Below are 12,470 nucleotides of genomic sequence, written 5' to 3'. Positions count from 1 at the left end.
AACGTGGCTTCCTCCCACACCACAATGCACCAAATTATCAAAATGTCTCTCGAATTTCTGCGGACATTCTAGACAAACCATTGAAAATACCATTGACATGTGAAGAGAATGATGAAATCTTTACTTTTCTTTTTACGTGACAAAGAATTTAGGCAAAACCACACAAGTGGTAAACTGGTGGGAAATTTACTATGGCAGAATAACAATTCTATGAGAGTTTCTTGGTAAATTCCAAATCAATGAGAAGAAAGTTGAATAATATATTCTCATTTCTTTAAATGGATTGAGAGTGACATGCGATATCAGAATATAAAATACATGGTTGGAGCGCAGAAGAAGTTTTGGATGAAGTACAAGTCACATAGGCCTCCTCCAAGTCCAAACAAATATTATCTTTGCTTTTGCCTACCATTATTGATGTTTATACCAAATTGTTAATCCTAATAAGATTTGAAGACGTATCTGTGTTTTGTTTTGATCAAGACGTGTTCTTAGGTTAAACTTAACCGAGTCATACAAGAAAGATCTATTCTTTTGGTAGAAATGATAATGAAAAAAGAAAATAAAATTAGAACATCAGATGATTAGAAACACTTACATACTGACATAACACTATTTTACTAATCTTCGACTAATCAAGGTATGTCATACGTTATAATATTTTCACATAATAATCTATAAATAGTCGTAAATAGCAAAATATTGTTACCTCTTTTGATACGTAAGATGAAAGACAAAATTGGAAGTTGACAGGACATGTTAATGTAATAAACTTAATTATGACAGGAAAAAGAGAGCCGCAACTTGAAGTCACAGGGAGCCCCCGGTTTTGGTTTTTGGGTTTGGGTTGGGGTCTGTCTGCAAACAAATTCCATGCCAACAACATTTAAGAAAAAAAGAAAAACCGCAGCCGACCAGTCAGAAAATTCGGGATAAAGCGATATATATTCACGACCCACAGTTTTATTTTCTTTATTTTATTCAAAATTGGGAGGCTAACACCAAATCTTCAATCAATCACTACCCAACATTTATTTACACACGGAAAAGGCAAAAGATGGAAAATACCAGAATTGCAAAGAAGACAGAGGATATTCGAAGAAGAAGAAAGAAGAAGAAACCTGTTGAAGAATAACCCATTAAAAGCTTTTTCATTTGGTTTTTAGCTTCTCTTTTCTGGCTTAGTTTTCTGCAACCAAAGTTTCAGCTTCGTATATCCAGTCTCTTATTGCTTAATTCCCTGGTGCGTAAATGAAGGACTTGAACTTTAGCTTTGATTGCATGCACTTGATCTCTTTTTTGTTTCATGTTGATTTTTTTTAATGGTATATTGCTCTCTATGTGGTTGCCAAGGGAAAAGGAATTGAAATTTGATCATGGTTCTTCTGCTTTTTCTGTATTGTTTTGGTTTCTGCGAAATTTTAATAGTTCAAATGAAAAGAAATGGTTGGTTGTGTTGAGTTCAGCTTAACAAAGGTTTTAGTTTGATCTCGCGCTTTATGTTGAACAGTTGAAGAATCAAACTTTGAGAAAGTTATATATACTTAACAAAAAAACAAATAAGTAGGTATGTGTATATATATCTCCTTCGTTTTTCTAGAATTTTAAGCAACCGATTGGACCCATGTCGAAATTTTAGCTGGAGGGTTGTTGACTTTGTATTCTGCATTAAGCTCCCTGTCTTCCTTTGAATCCTTTCTCTCTGTTAATCGTGTCAAAGAAAGGCCTGAGTTTTAGTACTTATTGGTTGAGAACTTGAGATTAATATTATAATGGCCTTTTGACATTTGTGTTTTGGAGATTCTTCTTTGTTATGGAATTCTCTTCTCCAAGAATCGAAGCTGGCCAAATAGAAATTCCTCCAATGCTAATATTTTGTTGAAAATTTCAAAGGAGATACTTCTTGGAATCGCGGTCATTTGATTGGTTTTTGTTTTACGTTATTCTAGTTCTGTTTTATGTCTAAGTATTTTGTTTTCCATCAGTGGTAACAGTTAATATTAAGTTGGGGAGATTACTATATTTTATTTTGCTTATTTTTGGAAACGATAAGACCAAAGGTCAAAGGATAAAAGAAAGTGAAGTTTTGAATAAGTACTTTTTCCTTTAGGCTGTCAATGACCACTTCATAACAGAGTTGATTATTCCAGGATGCTGCGTTGGTTTCTGGAAAACCATGAACTGCTTTTTTCCCTTTGTTAGCTAGCTGGCTTGAAGAAGGCATAGCTTCCTGCGTATCCTGTCTGAGATCCTGATGTCTGCTTCGGCTCCTTATGATCGGATGGGAGAACTAATTGAGATGCAGATGCTTTTGTAGGGATAGTCTGGTAGCCTCTAGTATAAATGTGGAATTGGAATTAGAATTTTAGAACTCGTTCTTTAGTCGGTGGGAACTGAGGCAAGTAAAGGGCTCTGATAAATGCAATTTGATTCTTATGCATGAATGCACTGAGAAAGAGGGGAAAAAAAAAACCATATAAAAGAAGTGAAGTCCAAATAAAGCACTTCATCTTGAAATTTGTTGAAGATGGGCTTGCCTCAAGTGTCTTCTAGCAGTATTGCTGAGGAAATGGCAGCATCACTGTGCACATTTATGCAACCTCCGCCCAGACTTGCCGGCATGAGCAGCTGTGATTTAAGTGGGATGCATGGAGGAAACCTGGGAAATCACCTGCAGGTGGATTTCACATGCTCTTCTTTTGGAGAGTCCCGAAGGAAATCCATCATGGAGATTCCAAATAAACCAGATTTTTCGAATGCACGTAAAGATGGTAGATCAAACATGCATGCGTTGAAGATTAACACTACGATAGAAAACCACTGGTTAAATCAGAAATGTGGGCAGAATATGCAGACACCTGTTCCTAGGATTGTTGGTTTCGAACCAAGACAATTAGATTCTCCTCTTAATTTTTTTGATGGAAACCAATATTCTTCAAGTGAGGTGACTGTCACAACAGGTGACACAACTGAGGCCACTGGGTCAGCATTCAGGAAGCGGTTATTGTCTCCTTTGAATGGAATGCTTCTCCAGGATCATTTCAATGGTGATTCTCTAGACATTGGGGATGGGGTTCACAAGAGTAGCGCCTGGGGATACAATGATAGTTCTAATGTTCCCACATTACATGAGCATAAGAAGGCTCATATTGGCAACTCCAGTTATTTTAATTCTACGATCTGGTCCGCATCTTGTTCCCCAGAGTGGAAGAGTTCACTGGATCACAACTGCAATGCAAACTCCTCTTCTGTATTTGATGGTCCTTTGCTTGAAAACAAGGAGCCACAATCTCAAAATCAGTTCATATCATCATCTGGACTTGATTACTCTAGAGAAACAATTAAGGTAAGGTCAGAATCGGGGGCTATAGACATATCATCAAGAAAAGTGGCTTTGCCTACACTTTCTTTGTCTCCTCTTGGTCCAAAGTTTCCTGAAAGATTGAAATGTGGAGAATTATGCAGGGATCATACGCCAAAGTTAGATGATAACAATATAACTCTTAAGGACGTAGAACAATCACTTGATGGAACTATCTCAGCCATTTCATCGTCCTGGAAAGAGGAGGCTTTTAGGTTGCTAAGTAACTCATCGCAAGACGTTGATATGCTGCAGAAAAAATTTGACCTTTTTGGGTCTGAGAGTACTACCACTGGGATGGGGCAGCACTGGAGTCAGGATTTGAAATCTAATCCTAAAGGTGTTAAATTAGTACGAACCCCGACTGGACTGCCTGGTAGAAGGTCATTGGTTGGATCGTTTGAGGAATCCCTGTTGTCTGGTCGATTGGTATCTGCAAAGGTTAATCAGGTTTGGATTAATTTCTTCAGTAATGTATATATTGAGCTCCATGTTGTAACAATTTCTGTTATTGATCTTAGTTCCTATTTGAAACTTGGTTTGCAGAGAATTGATGGTTTTCTTGCTGTTCTGAACGTCACTGGAGGGAATTTCTCACCAAAATCACAGAAACTTCCGTTTGCAGTGACCAGTGTAGATGGTGATAACTATTTACTGTATTATTCATCAATAGATCTTGCTAGGAATATGACGCCAAGCAATTATGGAAGCCTAAGGATGAAGCGGAGCTTTAGCATGGATGATTCACGAGCAGACAAGAGCCGTCTGAGAATACCCATGAAAGGCCGCATACAACTGGTAATTAGAATATTAATCAAAATATATATCAAGTACCAGAAAACTTCAAATGGTCTCAGTTCTATCCACAGCAATGCATTGAATTCAGGAACTTTTTTGAATCAACAGGAGTTTTTTATGTTCTTGATGTGCTAGATATGCGATTATTGATAGTTGTTTGTCTAGCTTAGGATGTCTCACTCTTATGTGTTTAAGCTATGGAAATTGATTTCGGGAGAAAAGAATGACGTTGTATGTAGCCGGCAGGAAAGAGAGCATAATTTCTTTCAATCATCATTTTGGATGATGGAATAAGAAGTAACTGTCAGGGAAAAGTTTTTCTACAAAATGCATGATAAGAATATGGATAATGGATGCTCATGCTGTTTAAAAGTTTTTCAATTAATTCCTTGTAGTTGTACATATTCAATAACATCTGGTGGTAGTCAGACCAAGACATGGTTGGTCATACACTCATGAACTGAATTGTGTATGGCAGGTTCTCAGCAACCCAGAAAAGACACCTATTCACACCTTCTTCTGTAACTATGATTTGAGTGACATGCCAGCGGGTACCAAGGTAGTCAGGAAGTAGAGAGAGAAAAATTAATATGTCAGGTCTTACAATTCTTATGCATGATGAATCTTGTTCGTAATTGATACTTGCTTTGTGGAAGTTTGGACCATCTTCACATGGTTTGAATGTGAAGTCAAACCTATCTCGAATGAATCTACACTTATATATGGAATTGGATATGGCTAGGTTTTTCCAACAGGTATCACCAATTATAGGATATAAAATAATTTTCTTTAAGACCTCCATGAATTTTGAAAACATTATAGTCATAAACTTAGGAACTTGTCTTTTGACACTTCTTGACTTCATTGAGTTATTCAGATGTAAGTGCTGCCACATACCTATGTGCAAATATACATTTGAAGGTAATAGATTGTGTGCAAACATACATAGGTAGGAAAAGAAGGAAAAACACAAAGATGCAAGAGCGTGAATGAAATAAGAATTTTAGGTAGCAAAAGGGTTTGAATGGGTTCGAGTTGACTGCTGCTGCTAGGCCTTTTGACATCAACCTATGCTCAGACCGTCTAATAGGAGCCCAACCTGAGTTCATCCTGAGTGTGATCCTTACCTGGAATATCCGAACACAGGATGCCTTAACTAGCATAGCCCCTATATGTTTACATTAATGGTAAGATAAGCTGATAACAAAAATCAGTCATCATTTGTTGAAAATTAAGATCGTTTTGAGATGAGCTTTTGAAGATGTAGCACCCATCTAAATTTACCCTTCATATGAGCTGATTTGAAACGGCTCAAGATGCATGTTTTGTGGCTGAACATGTTAGTGTAGAAATTGAAAAATTCATGCTGCTTGCTTATGCGTAATTTTTCATGGAGCAGAGATGAGGACTTTCTTCTAGCTCAATCTTTGTCTTCTGTAGAATTTTAGATGGATATGTTTGCTTTTGAGGTTTTGCTTTAATTGAGATTCTTATTTATGGTCATTTTCCTTGCACATTCACCTATCAAATACAGACATTTTTGCGCCAAAAGATCACTCTAGCCTCTTCTGAACCAACCTTTAAGGCTGGGAACGGAAAACATACAGATCCTGGTAAAGAAAATGATGCCAAGCCATCTTCGATCCTAGATGCTGCTAATTCTCTGCAGCTTAATGCCAATGATGCAGATTCAAGTGGGCTTAATAATGCCCATACAATTAGATCTTCAAACCAGTGTATAACAGTACTGGGAACTGGAGGCTCTGCGTACACCAATAATGTACTCAATCAATACCATAGAGAGGGAGAATGCATGACGGCCTGTTATCCCGGTGAATCCAATGGTTGTGTATGTGAAAAGATCAGCGAGAAGGACAGCATCACACTGAATAGATGCCATATTAGTGAAAGCAAGTCTGTGTATACCCCTTCAAAGGTTAGCAAGAATACTACTGGTGCTGGCGTTCTGCGTTATGCTCTTCACCTTCGCTTCTTATGCCATTTTCCTAAGAAACGTTCAAGGTCTGTCCAGAGATGCAAGTTAGATTCCTTATCTGGACAAGCGACAAACAGTTTCGACATTGAAGGAGAGCGGCGCTTCTACTTATATAATGATTTGAGGGTCGTGTTCCCTCAACGGCAGACAGATTCGGATGAGGGAAAGGTATATTATACAAAACAGCTTATACGGACCATTAATGTGCCTATTGATTTGCATTATAGATGTTTTTCCATGTCGGTTTGCATATAATGTTCTTGCATGATTCTTATTTGTTGGATGAATTAAATGGAACAACATAGTATGCAACTGTACGTAACAATGGTTCAAACCAAGCCGTCCTTTCTACTCTAATGCTCAACTTGATGCTTCCATCTGATGCCTTCTACGTACTAGAGATCTTAAAACCAGCATTTTCAGTTTGTACTAAATGCTTCCTAGCTAAAAATGCTTTCGATCTCAACTTAAATATGTAGGAAGCTTGTTTCTGTAAACAAAAGCCACAAAAGCATATAACAATCATATTAGGTCGTATGAATTTGAAGGTACCCCATGCACAGATCACGCATAGCCTCGATCCTCACTCTTGTTGAGTTATGCTGCAAAATATTTCCTTGGTTTATGAAATTTGGAATTCAGATTATCAGTTCTTGTGCTTCAGACATATATCTGTAGAATCTAAGTTCTTCCATTTGTTTCTAGGCATCAAATAGTTTTGAGCTCTGTATTGTAAACCAACTATGCCTGTCCTTTTTCATTTTGCAGTTACATGTGGAATATCATTTTCCTTCAGATCCGAAATACTTTGATATCAGCAACTAAAAGGCATAGGACTTATCTGCTTAATAGATAGCATCATCTGTAGCCTCTGTAAATAGTTGTACATTCAATTCCCTCATATTTGGGGCAATTCCCCATTCAATCTGTAAATAACCATGTTTATCAATAACTAGTCGATTAAATATATACTTTTCATACTTTTACTTATTTCATATTTGAAAACTTTGATGGATTTGATGACAGCCTTGGCATTTTAATTCAGCTATTTAGAAATCCTTGCCCCCTTAAGAAGAAAAACTTGTATATCACGGGGATAACATTGTTTTGCTATCTCCAACCAAGTAGCAGTGCTCCTAATGACATGCAAGTGCTTCTCCTTGATAAGACCAAAACTTGGAGTTTTCGTTTGGGACTTGAACTCGGCCACCCCGAGCAGTTTCTTTCAAGGTTGTGGTGCTACTTCCAAGCCATATGTCATCAAATTCAAGCCCTTGCAAATGCTTGTGACGCAATGGCAAGCACATTCTTCCCTGAAATGTAGTAAATTTTAGAAGAAGAATAAAAAGTGAATTTCAATCCAAACGAGTTTGACACGTCATACTCCCCCTCCCCTCTCGTCTCGTCTCCTCTCCAAGGCTCCAATCCAACCACCGAACTCTGTTTCTTGTCCATGTTAAAGGGGTCATGACCTTTAGCAAAAAAACAAATTCTAATATGCCCAAAGCTTAAGACATCAAAGAATGAGTAAACAATGTATATCTAATTTACGAGCACACCATACTATAATTTGATTTCTACACCTACCATTTGGTATTGAGATTAACTTAAAACTGAGAGCGGCTTCTACCAAAGATGGTAGTTGCTTCCATGCAGAGCCATTCTAGGCAGCTCATCATATACGTAGGATTTCGATTAAGCTGATAGTTGTTGGTACCAGCCATGGTTTAGGATACTGTAAATTTGGTTTTGTATGCCATTTGTGTAATGCGTGCACTTGAGTGAAATCCGCTTGGTTATATGCCACCAGATGCATATGCTATGTCTACTACCACATGGTAAATTGGTTCTGCCACCTCCATTTCGATGAAAGTTAAAAAAGAAGGGGTCTTGTTCTTTGTCTACAAGTAAGAAGTGGTCCAGCTATGAGAAACTAAGCATTCAATAAAAGGGTGGTTAGAAATAATAAATAATAATTAAAATATAGTATTAAAAAAAAGTGCTACAAATGTGTTATGCTTTATCATTTTAGAAGGGTAACATATTCTTTCAAAAATATTGAGCAAAGTTAATAACCTATAAAATTAAAATACATCAAAGGAGTTTAGACTAGTGGAAAATGACATTTATTTGCAGATTAGTGGTCTCAAATTTAAACTCCCATGACACTTTTGTACTTTGTGTGTGAGGAACCTCATCTCCTTATAGTTTAAATTATCGTTTGTATTTATAATAATAAAAAAGAATTAAGAGGCAAGTATTAATTGGACATTACCTTTGGTTTGCTTGGAAATGAAGATTTCGCATCGATAAAAAAGCCTAGCCAGCATAGCTACCTGCCTAGTGCCTTCACAATCTATATATGTTGGATTCTTTAAACAAGCACTGGATATTGCGTGGCAAGCTTTATGGTCTAATATCAATTCAATCTTTTGCTTCCTTCCATATTGGTACATATGTATACCAATAATGCTTAGGGAAACCTACGTGTTAATTGATACCAGATTTATGTGTCTGAAATGCTTGAAAAAAAAAACAGCATCACAGGCTTGAATACTCATCTATATATAACCAATAGTGTTAATAGACACCAGATTTTGAAATAAATGTGTCTGAAATGCTTACAAAAATGATATAACCGGTTAGCGTTTCAACGCTCCTCTGTAACCTCTAACGACTTGGGGGAGGGGGGGAGAAGAAGAGAAGATTGCTTGAAAAGGATGTGAACTTGTAAACCTACATATGAAATGAGTGTACTTACTTTACGCCATGTTTGTTGCGTCCAATGAAGAATGACATCTTGTTCTAGAAATCTTAACTAATATTAATATGGGGCGGATTAGATTTTCCATATTTATTATTCAATATTTGAAGCAATTTATTACTGGACATAATACATTTCGAGTTGCTCCAGTCTCCATATGCAGCATGCCAAACATGACCTTATATAGATACAAGTCATATTGTGTAAGGAGAGTCGAACTTAAAATCTCGAATGGATGATTAAATATTTTCAATCACTTGAGTTACAATCCCATTCTAGCCTTACATAGAAATAATGGAAAAGAGGGGCCACCACAAGCTTGAGGCTTGTAACTTCAGAACAGTGGCATTCAATATGGTTAGGGGGTCGTATGATGGCCCCCTTGGTGCCAGACGTGTCGTGTCGACATCGTTTTACTTGTATGGATTGCAGCTTTTGAGAAAACCCCCATTCTGAAAGCTATCCTCTATCCGGAAGATTGGAAAGTTAGATCAAACTTGCATGAGCTATCCTTTAAAGAAAAAGTTTTGCATGCTTTGGCTATCCAAATCTATGGCACCACTGAATTTTTGAAAGCAGAAACCCTGGCTTTCCAGTAAAGGGTTTGTAGCTTTGTTCTGAATGGGGGGACTAAATTGATGGAAATGTTATGGGCTCACAGTAAATGCCAATGCCATGCATGGTTGAACAAAAGGTGTAAACTTTTGAACTTGGGAAAACAAAAGGATTGAAAAAGAAACTAACCCAATTCAATCTTGACTTAGGGAATTTAATGCAATCCTGATTTTCTGTTTCACTCATTTGGTTTTTAGCTCAGCACTAAGTTAAAAAGAAACAGTAACCATTTGGATGACAGCAACAAAGTAGACAGATGGCTGTAATTTTCAGATGTGAGCAGTTCCAAATTATGTGAATAATGCCACAAGAATTTATGCAAGTGTAAACCAAATTTGACTAACAGAGAAAAGAGTTACCTGACAGACAAGCAAGCACTCGGAACCATTCAAATCAAATGAGTTAAATAAATATAAACTGAGTCCTCCAGTGAGAATTTGAAGCATGTTTTCAAGCAAAATCATCAATTTCTTAATCATGTAATTCGTCACCAACGTTATCCACAAGTGAACCAAAAAAACAAAAACAAAAATTTAGCAATGAGATGTTGTAATGGACTAAGAAATTGAAACCCCATAACTTATTTTGCGGTTGAGTTGACAAGTCACACCAACACCATCACTCACTCTGCACTCTCTAGAGATTCCTCACCATTTCTTTTTCTTCTATAAATGCTCCCCTTAAGTCTTTAACTCCACACACTTCTCTATCTGTTACCCTTTTCTTCAGCTCTTATCATCTCTTCTCTGATTTTTCATCTGGTTTTCTGCAATTGTTCTTCTTCAGAATCAGAAACCCACCTCTGAAACCCCCCAAAGAATTTTCACCATGGCCAGCATTGAAGCCAAGATTCAGCAGAACCCACCTCAGAAAACCCAAAATGTTTTTCTTGGAACCCAGATTTTCATGAGAACTTTCACAATGACTGCTACATTGGCTGCAACTTGGGTGACGGTCACAAACAAGCAGACCGCTCAGATTGTTGGCATAGAATTTGATGCTAGATATAACTATTCCCCTGCCTTCACGTAAGAAGATCAATCAAAGACAACACCAGTTTTTATTTTGTTTTTTCCCATTAAAAAAAAAAAGAACAGATTTTCAGTCATTTTGTTTAGTTAATTTTCCTTTCCTTTTATATATCTTGCAGGTTCTTTGCTTATGCAAATGCTGTCGTAAGTGCCTTTTCTTTGCTGTCCTTGTTCCTTGTTTTCCTTTTCCATCGCAAAGGCTCAAATCCTGCCAACTACTTCATCTTGTTCCTCCACGATTTGGTAAGCTAAGCTTGGTTATTAAAGAGGTCTTAAGTTCAAATCTCTCCATTCGATTCCCCTTTTTGTTTATGTGTCCAATTATTTGTTAGACATTATGAATGATCTCTTTTTTTTTTAATTGTTGACAGATGATGCTGTGCTTGTTGCTTGCTGGATGCTCTGCTGCGACTGCTATAGGGTACGTGGGGAAGTATGGGAACAGCCACTCGGGTTGGGCTCCAATCTGTGATCACTTTGGAAAATTCTGTAAAAGAGGGACCAATTCTATGGTTCTCTCTTACCTGTCTGTCATTTTCTTGCTCATGCTTACCATCAGCTCGGCCACCAAGTCCAGACAGATTCTGGTTTAGATCTTCTAGTTCTGTTCTTCTTGCTGTTGTTGTAGAAGAAGAAGAAGTTTTATTTTCACTGTGTTGTAGAAGTTGACTTGATGAAATGATGTAGATCTTTGTAAAACTTGCAATGAGTTTGCTTCCCCACACCCCACACCCCACAAAACAAAAAACAAAAGCCGAAAACGAAAACAAAAACAAAAACAAAAAATCCTCATGTTGAGCCCTCTTCTGGTGGCAAGAGGCCCATATACGATATGAGACCACCATTTGATTGCATAGATGCATATGGGCTTTAGCATTTATTTACAGGCCACAACCCAAACCTCATTTTATACAAGCAACGACTCAAACGACTCAAAAAAATAATAATCATAAAGAAAAAGAAAAAAGGGTCCCCTGTTTAATCCTCCATTTTGAAAGCAAATCTAAAAACAGAGCTTCTGCTCATGTGTAAGTTGGGAACATTTCAATATGTTTTTCCTGTAAAGAGAACACAGCTTTCACGAACCTTATTTTCTCCAAAGATTCCATTAGATTAGAAGAATAAAGAATTTGAAAATGGGTCACCAAACCCTGAGGCTCATCAATTAAACCTACCACAGGCTGCACAGCTGTTTTATTTCATTCCCCCAACCAGGCACAATCCAACAAAGCAAAAGGTAACATTCTGGTCATCTTCTTCCCCAGAGGCTTATAGCATAAACAGGGAGTTTATTTTTTGAGCGTCTTTATATAATAACACTGCCGCCAACTAAGAAGAACTACAAGTACATAATGTTTAGGTGATTGCCAACACAAAGAGTGCAAAGTTGGACAGCCGATAGGACAAAAGCACATGCTCTTAGAACAAATGCACATGGCTTCATAACAACAAAAACTCCACATATAGATCATCAAATTCATATATCTATGCCCACAAAGTGTAGAAAGACTCGCGTACTTGTTCATTCCTCATTAATAAAATACTATCGCCTTTGTGTAAAAAAAAAATTACCAACTTATATGCAAATCGAATGAACACCCTTCAATTAGAAACCAAACTTGGGACCCAAGAACCAAAAATATTGGTACGCGAAAAATTTATGAGAGGAGGATAAGGTCATGCTGCCGGCCGTGGGGCACACCAGATTATAAGAAACTGTCATTACAGGCGTGGAACAAATTAGAGACGGTATGCAAATAATCCAGAAATAGGGTCAGGCACATGGTTCTGGACCCACCCCTGTTTTATATTATCAAGTGACCTCCAAGTCCAAACTATCAAACTAATCAGATATTATGTAAGAAATGACCTAAATCATATATATTTCTTTTCTTCATGCTTTGA

General features: G+C 37.2%; 2 protein-coding genes across 5 annotated transcripts; both read left to right on the top strand.

The window, feature by feature from the left end:
- LOC18776509 lies at positions 802-7,180 on the top strand. Of its 4 annotated transcripts, XM_020563698.1 has the most exons (6): positions 802-1,243; positions 2,151-3,811; positions 3,908-4,159; positions 4,638-4,718; positions 5,694-6,323; positions 6,924-7,180. In XM_020563698.1, exons 2-6 carry the CDS (start codon positions 2,528-2,530, stop codon positions 6,978-6,980), a joined length of 2,304 nt encoding a protein of 767 aa, XP_020419287.1. In that variant the 5' UTR covers positions 802-1,243; positions 2,151-2,527; the 3' UTR covers positions 6,981-7,180. The 4 variants fall into 4 exon arrangements, with proteins under 4 accessions (XP_020419287.1, XP_020419285.1, XP_020419288.1 ...); XM_020563696.1 differs by lacking the exon at positions 6,924-7,180 and having other exon boundaries at positions 5,694-6,696; XM_020563697.1 differs by lacking the exon at positions 6,924-7,180 and having other exon boundaries at positions 876-1,243; positions 2,111-3,811; positions 5,694-6,696.
- On the top strand, positions 9,909-11,374 carry LOC18776685 (CASP-like protein 1F2). The gene is made up of 3 exons (XM_007209606.2): positions 9,909-10,562; positions 10,685-10,808; positions 10,937-11,374. The coding sequence occupies exons 1-3, from the start codon at positions 10,363-10,365 to the stop codon at positions 11,156-11,158; spliced, it is 546 nt and encodes a 181-aa protein (XP_007209668.1). The 5' UTR covers positions 9,909-10,362; the 3' UTR covers positions 11,159-11,374.

The sequence above is a fragment of the Prunus persica genome, chromosome G5, assembly GCF_000346465.2.
Source record: "Prunus persica cultivar Lovell chromosome G5, Prunus_persica_NCBIv2, whole genome shotgun sequence".
Taxonomy (NCBI): Eukaryota; Viridiplantae; Streptophyta; class Magnoliopsida; order Rosales; family Rosaceae; genus Prunus; species Prunus persica.
Note: the sequence above shows the minus strand (reverse complement) of the source record. Positions and strands in the feature narration are given on the sequence as shown.

Coding starts and splice junctions, on each gene's coding strand:
- LOC18776509 (XM_020563696.1), top strand. CDS start 2,528: ATGGGCTTGCCTCAAGTGTCTTCTAGCAGTATTGCTGAGGAAATGGCA. Junction 4,160..4,637: donor TGAAAGGCCGCATACAACTG/GTAATTAGAATA, acceptor TGTGTATGGCAG/GTTCTCAGCAACCCAGAAAA. Junction 4,719..5,693: donor ACATGCCAGCGGGTACCAAG/GTAGTCAGGAAG, acceptor TATCAAATACAG/ACATTTTTGCGCCAAAAGAT.
- LOC18776685 (XM_007209606.2), top strand. CDS start 10,363: ATGGCCAGCATTGAAGCCAAGATTCAGCAGAACCCACCTCAGAAAACC. Junction 10,563..10,684: donor AACTATTCCCCTGCCTTCAC/GTAAGAAGATCA, acceptor TATATCTTGCAG/GTTCTTTGCTTATGCAAATG. Junction 10,809..10,936: donor TCTTGTTCCTCCACGATTTG/GTAAGCTAAGCT, acceptor AATTGTTGACAG/ATGATGCTGTGCTTGTTGCT.